The sequence below is a fragment of the Nomascus leucogenys genome, unplaced genomic scaffold, assembly GCF_006542625.1.
Source record: "Nomascus leucogenys isolate Asia unplaced genomic scaffold, Asia_NLE_v1 000771F_98928_qpd_obj, whole genome shotgun sequence".
NCBI classification, from domain to species: Eukaryota; Metazoa; Chordata; class Mammalia; order Primates; family Hylobatidae; genus Nomascus; species Nomascus leucogenys.
The window spans coordinates 68,944-76,148 of NW_022096360.1; the positions used below are offsets into that span (position 1 = coordinate 68,944).

Consider the following 7,205-nt stretch of genomic DNA (forward strand, 5'->3'; position numbering starts at 1 on the left):
TGGTGCTGAGCAGCTGATGGTGGGGTGGGTGCTGGGGACACTCAGCTCTGGCTCGGCTCCCCTTTGTGCTGCCTTCTGGGGTGGGGCTAAAGGCTTCTGCCTATGTCCACATCCACCCCCATGCCCAGGGGAGGGACAGGGAGGGGAGGATCAGGGAGGGGAGGGGCAGAGAGGGGAGGGACAGGGAGGGGAGGATCAGGGAGGGGAGGGGCAGAGAGGGGAGGGGTAGGGCCTTGGTTGCCAGTTGCCATCTCACCCACATCTTGGGGCCACCACGCACCACAGGTACATCCACTCCTTTACCCCCAGGGACCCTCATGCAGAAATGCAGAGGTGCCTTTAGAGGCATATCTCTGGGGCCCAGAGGCTCCCCCTGCACCAATGGGCAGTGGCCTCCCAGCACCCCTTTCTGGCAGCCTTGGCTCTGCTCCTCCAAGGCCAGCTTTCTGCACCAACAGGCCCCGCCGAATGGGCAGCTTCTTGGGTGTTCCCGCTGCGGCTCAGCAGGCTGGGCCCAGATCCAAACGGGGCCGGAAGCTGGGCAGCCGTGGGAATGCCAGGTGCCTCCCACTCCCTCTCATCCCAATGGAGCTGCTCCTTCCCCAAGCCTGGCACCCATACAGCGGGTACTAAAGCTCTACCCAGCCTCACCCTACAGCCTGGAGCTCCCAATGGAGGTGGGGTGGGGGGTGGCATCCGGACCCTCATCCTAGGAGAGCTCCACTTAGCTCCTTTACAAGCAGGCGCTGGCTTTGGGGACAGGTTCTTCCTGAGCACCGGGACTGTGACCCTCAGGATGGCCCCCTTGGAGAGCTCACACAGATGCCAGAGTTGGGGCCGCCCAGCGCACGCCCCCAGCACAGACGCTTCTGGGTCTCGGGCTGCAAAATGTTCTCCCCTGGGCAGGGGACACGGCCAGCGGCTCCTCAGACAGAGCCGCATTTTTGCTGCACGTGCGGGGTCGTGTGTCCACCACCAGGGTCACAGTGCAGGACGTTCCATCGTCACCAGGGCCCCTCCTGGTGCTCCTTTCTGGCTGAATTCCTACTTCCCATTTGTAACCTCCGGAAATCACTGACTCATGTCCCCCTCTGCGGTTTTGTTATTTCGAGAGCATCACACAAATGCAGTCATTTTCACATCTCTCTGACAGATGCCCAACCAACAATCACTTTTAACCCACAAAATCACCGCAGATTGGCTGGCACCTCCCTTTTATTCACCAAAACATGGAGGGGGGCCGCAGGCACCTGCCTCAGCTGTGACATTGTTGATCATCTTCCCCCAAAGGCAGTGGCTGAGCCCAGGGAGGGACAGGAGGGGAGGCGCAGAGAGGGGAGGGACAGGGAGGGGAGGGGCAGAGAGGGGAGGGACAGGGAGGGGAGGGCAGAGAGGGGAGGGACAGGGAGGGGAGGATCAGGGAGGGGAGGGGCAGAGAGGGGAGGGACGGGGGGGGCGGAGAGGGGAGGGGTAGGGCCTTGGTTGCCAGTCGCCATCTCACCCGCATCTTGGGGCCACCACGCACCACAGGTACATCCACTCCTTTACCCTCAGGGACCCTCATGCAGAAATGCAGAGGCGCCTTTAGAGGCATATCTCTGGGAGGCTCAGGCTCTGGGAAGGGAAGGGGGCCCTGGGGGTTTTTACTGGGCTGGGACCATCTCTGAGAAGGGAGGGGCAGCTCAGAGAAGGAGCCTGTGGTGGCCTGAGTGGTGTCCCTCAAAGGACATGCTCCTCTCCTAGTGCCTGGAGCCTGTGAAGGGCGTCTGATGGGAAAGGGTCTTGACAGGAGGAGATCATTCTGGATGAAGATGGGCCCTAAATCCAATGACAAGTGTCCTTAGAAGAGACAGAAGAGGAGAAACAGATGGAGGCAGAGGCTGGAGTGACACAGCCACAAGCCAGGGACGCCTGGGGAGCCCCCAGCAGCCAAGGCAGGAAGGACCCTTCCCGGGAGCCGGTGGAGGGAGCACAGCCCTGAGGACCTCGGGTTTCAGACCTCAGGCTCCAGGCTGTGAGAAAGTAAATCCTGGTTGTCCTAGTCACCCGCGGGTGGTGACATCAGCCCCTGGAGACTCACACAGGGCCCCATCTCACTTCCTGCTCAGATCCTACCACCCTGGAAGGCCCCATCACTGCCCCGACACCAGGATGCTTTTCACAGCATCCTTCACCAAAGCGCCTTGTGTTCGGTTCCCAGACCAGGGGGGAGGGGTGGGCACCTCCTGGGCTGGGACCCCCAGCCTCTGACGTTGGCCCCAAGCTCTCCCCATCCAGCCCCCTGCCCGTCCCGAGTCGCAGCTCACGCATGGGAGGCCTGGGCGGGCTCCTCTAACGCTTGGAGTAGCAGGGATCTGGAAGGAGAGAGGGGGCTCTCAGTGCAGGGACAGGGACCCCGCAGGCACACCTCCCATCCCCACCCCTTCCCAGCTTCCGCTTGGTCCGGGAGCAGTGAGGCTGACCTTTGTTGGTCAAGTCGACGATGTTTTGTGAGCCAAGTCCGTACTTTCTGCAGGTTTCTTCAAATCTGCTCAGGAAGGAGGGTTCCAGCTGTGGGAGCCGTGCTGGGAACAGAGTTGGTTCTGTGTGAAGCTGGGCCTTGCTGGGGCTGCGCAGGCAGTCCCGAGGCTGGGCAGGGGTCACGCCCGGACCAGAGAGGGGCTTTGTGCCAAGTGAGGTGGGAGGTGACAGATTGAAGCACCCAGCAGCCTAACGGTGTGTCTCTGGGAAGGAATGGCCAATGGGAACCACCTCTCCAAACCCCAGGGCCACTGCAAGACCCTCCACCCAGGGTTGAGTCAGACTTCAGAGGAGGTGGGGTCCCCGAGGGGGTCAGAGGGGGACCGCGGAGGTACCGTAGAGCGCCAGCGCGTGGGTCTTGGTCCCGTTCCTGAAGTTCTGGAGGTGGAAGGTGATGAACAGCCTGTAGTCAGTCTCCGAGACGGCCACCGTGTTCTCGCCCTCATCTGCGTGGAGACATGGCTCAGCGTGGCCTGGCCCCGCCACCCTCAGGGTCCTGTGACAGGTGTGCTGTGTAGCCGCAAGGGAAGATGTGGCGTCAAGTGGCCTTTTGAGGGGGGAGGGGAGGAGCCCATGGTGCTCGCCCAGTGGAGACCCCTGCAGAAGGCGTGGGCAGCAGCGCCACCGTCCCCTCCCTCCTTGTCATTGGCTTGCAGACCCTGGTGGCCCCTCAGTGGGCTCGCCCCCCAGAGCCCAGCATGACACACCTGCCTCCCTGCTTCCTCTGGGCCAGAAGCCCCCCTGGGGTTGGTGCCAGGATGGGTCCCTCCAGTTCAAGGTCAAGCTGCCAGGGGCTTAACTAAAATCCCCAGTGTCAGTGCTCACCAGAATGTGGCCCAGGCCCTGGAGAAAGGGGACCCTTGGTTGTGAGACCAGGAGGAGCCTGGCTTCCACTTACAGTTGATGGAGTATTCCCCATTCTTCTCTGTCTTCTCGCAGACCACGACCACGGCCACACACTCCCCCTGCACCCTGGAAGCCAGCCAGGAAGATGCCGGGAGTGGAGCTCCAGCCCCCTGGACGTTCGATGGCAGAGCGCACCCCTCCTCTAGGGCACAGGCTCCCCCTCCCAATGCCCGGGCCTCATTCCACAGCCCTGAGTTCTGGGGCTGGGCCCTGCTGTGGCCCACCGGACACCCTCATCTCCTCGAACCTCACCGCAGCCTCGGAAAGGGGGCGATTTCATCTCTATGTTTCAGGGAAGAGCACAGCGCCAGGCAGACCAAGTCCCTGCTCCCACCTCATCCCGCCCCCAGGGGTCACACACGCAGGCTCAGGCTCTCGCCGGAGTGCGAGTCAGTGAGTGTGCGAGCGTCTGTGTGCAAGAGTGAGAGTATGCGTTGGGGTGGCAGGGGCGTGGGTCTTCCTGATGCCAGCTGAGACGGGCAACACGCACATGTATTCGAAATCAAATTTTAGGCTGCCATTCTTCAAGTGTTCAATATTCCGGACAAAGACCCTCAGGTCCCCATTTTCTTTAATCCGATTCAGGTCATCTGAGGCCATGAAAATAGAATACCAGACCCCCGAAACCTGAAGACAAAGAGCTCCAGTGGGCGGGGGCCGCGGGACAGCCCTGGGGATGCTTAGCACCCACAGTCTTCCCTCCCAGGGCCCGGCCCCTGAGCATCTGGCTCCCAACCAGAACCCCTCCGCCCTTCCAGGGCCCCCTCTGCCCCCCAGGTCTCCCCTCTGTCCCAGATCCCCGCTTTGCCCCTAAGGTCCCCCTCTGCTCACAGAATGCCCTCTGCCCTTCCAGGGCCCCCTCTGACCCGCAGGTCTCCCCTCTGTCCCCAGATCCCCCCTTTGCCCCCAAGGTCCCCCCTCTGCTCACAGAATGCTCTCCGCCCTTCCAGGGCCCCCTCTGCCCCCCAGGTCTCTCCTCTGTCCTCTCAAGGTCCCCCTCTCCACCCTCTCCCACTGAGTCCCCCTCTTTTCCCCAGGTCTCCCCTCTACTTCTAGGAACCCCTCTGTCCTCTTAGGGACCCCGTCTCCCTGCTGGCTGCCACTCCACTTTCCAGGTTTCCCCTCTGCCCTCCCAAGGCCCCCTCTAACCTCTCAGGGCCCCAGTCACTCTCCCAGGCCTCCCCCGCCCGACCCTCCGGGAGTAACCCCTGCTCTCCCAGGCTGCTGTCACAGCTTGGGGAGGAGAGGTGGGCTCCCCTTGGACCAGCCGCCCTGGTCACAGGTCAGAGACCCCAGGCTGGGGGAGGACAGGTGCCTTGAAGCCTGGCCCCTTCCCCACAGACCCTGACGCAGACGCACCCTGGCCATGTTGTAGTTCCTCTGCACGACGGTGCGGGGATTGAACTCCTGGGCTGCGACCAGGCTCAGCCCCAGGCTCAGCAGAAGCAGAGCCATCCTTGCCGTGGACGCCTCAGCCCTCGGCCCACCCCCTTTATACCCTGCTGCCCTGCGGCTTCCAGCCCCGCGGGGCAGCCCACTCCCTGGCCCGTCCACACACATCCTGTGCCCACTGGGCATGCAGCCAAAGGCCCCGAGGCAGCTGCTCTCTCTGCCTTGGGGAAAATCACCCCACTCCCTTGTGGGAGCTTCCTGGATCCGTGGGCAAAGGAACCTGCTGTCCCCTCACTGGAGGCAGGCACCTTGTCCCAAAGGCAGGGGACAGCCTCTCTCTCAGCCTGCAAGAGGATCCATGGTGGCTGTGTCTGTGGAGTACAGGGTGTCCCTGTTCCCCACCCGCCCCCTCCCGTTCCTTCCCCAGCACAGCATCTGGGGCCGGGGCCTATGGTGAGTCACAGTGTCCCCAGACTCAACCGAGGGCCGGGCGCTTATTCTCTCCTTATTCTCTCAGCCCAATAACGAGATGCAGACGAGCTGGGAAATAAGAGAGTTTGCTTCTGTCACCGGCTACAGGGAGAAGGCCGGGAAAATAGCACCAGACCAACTCAAAATTGCGGTTTTCCAGAGCTTATATACCTTCGAAGCTGTATGTCTACGTGTAAGTGTGCATTCATCTAAAGACACAGTGATGAACTTCTTCTCATCTATAACGAACGCCTGAGTCCTGAAGACCTTCCTCGGGAGCCTCAGTAAATTTACTTCATCTAGAGGGGGTCCAGGTGCTGGGGTGATTCCCCTTATCTTGTCTCCGGCTAAATCATGGAGGTTTGGGGCGTTCCTTTAGACCCCAGTAAAACTTGTTTAATCCTAAACGGGTCCTGTTAAGAATTCCTTTGTTGTCTTGTCATGCTTCAAGGCCCAGGAGAGGCCTGGGCAGAACTCTTGGCGGACTTTGGTTACATTCCAGGCTTTGTTGAAGGACGCTGGCTCACTCAGCTTTTAATATTTAACTTCACCACACGGTCAGTGCTGAAACGGTTGTCGTGGAGGCCGGTCTATTCAGCCGTTAGTGAGACCTGGCCTGCCACAATCCCCACTGTCAAATTATGCATGATTGCTACCATGCTTGTATATTTATTTATTAAGAGAATCATGGGGGGATGGGGCATTATACTCTTTCTGGCTATTTCCTGCTGATAGGAGATCGTTGTTATGGGGCACCAAACGCAGTGTTGGAGTGAAAGAGGTTGATTTGTTCCCCGTAGTACTCTCTGTTTTCGGGGCCTAGAGGCAGCGCCTGCTGAAATAGTGTGAGCTGGAGGGATGTTTTGGAATAATATGCAACAGCAATACATTCCGCAACGTAACACGATGCCAGTGCCTGCAAGGACGGCCTGGACTGCGAGGATGTTCAGCCCCGAGGGAGGCCCTCCGCTAAGCCACGATGCCATCCGATCATTAACCGATAACCTAGGGCTGGAGATGACCTGCATCTGTGGATGATAGCCTTTTTTTTTTTTTTTTTTTTTGGAGTCTCGCTCTGTCGCCCAGGCTGGAGCGCAGTGGCACGATCTCAGCTCACTGCAAACTCCACCTCCCAGGTTCACGCCGTTCTCCTGCCTCAGCCTCCTGAGTAGCTGGGACTACAGGCGCCTGCCACCACGCCCGGCTAATTTTTTGTATTTTTAGTAGAGACGGGGTTTCACCATGTTAGCCAGGATGGTCTCCATCTCCTGACCTTGTGATCCGCCCGCCTCGGCCTCCCAAAGTGCTGGGATTAGAGGCATGAGCCACCGCGCCCGGTGGATGATAGCCTTTAATGCCAGAGAAATATTCCCACAATTGTCGGGTACATGCATGCAATATTCGGTTCTGATGAGGGCACAGGCTGCCCGCTGGGCTGCTGTTAGAATGTCTAGGGCCATTCGATTTTGCAGGATAGCTTTCCACCTATGGTACATTTCAGCATTCACAAGGGAAACACTTTGGAGACTGTCATTTAAGGCTCACTGTGTAAAACTAGCGAGTGCCTCTGTGTGCCATATGACCATTTCTAAGCCTATTGAGGGTGTAAAGATTGCAGCCAGATGACCGTACCTGTGAAAGACTGGCCTGGTCCATCCGTTAAGCATATGTGGGAGATTGGCTGGATTTTGGATGGTTTTTACCAGGGTTCCTGTGCCCATAGGAGGCCTACAGTGCAGCATCTCAACATGCCTGAGGGCAGCCACGGCCATAAAATGGTGCCACAAAGCCACTGGCTTCCGTCAGGGGCATACCAATGTAGGCCAGGCCATTGGGACCAGTCGGTGGCAAACAGATCTCTTTGTTGAGGGCCGGGCACAGTGACTCACACCTGTAATCCCAGCACTTTGGGAGGC

The 7,205-nt window shown here is 59.5% G+C and overlaps 1 protein-coding gene across 1 annotated transcript; it reads right to left on the minus strand.

Annotated features, from left to right (window-relative positions):
• Positions 1 to 2,331: 2,331 nt before the first annotated feature.
• On the minus strand, positions 2,332 to 4,881 carry LCN9 (lipocalin 9). Its single transcript, XM_030808723.1, has 6 exons — positions 4,786 to 4,881; positions 3,917 to 4,053; positions 3,419 to 3,492; positions 2,856 to 2,966; positions 2,463 to 2,519; positions 2,332 to 2,354 (listed from the first exon to the last, which is right to left on the minus strand). Exons 1-6 carry the CDS (start codon positions 4,879 to 4,881, stop codon positions 2,332 to 2,334), a joined length of 498 nt encoding a protein of 165 aa, XP_030664583.1.
• Positions 4,882 to 7,205: the final 2,324 nt, after the last annotated feature.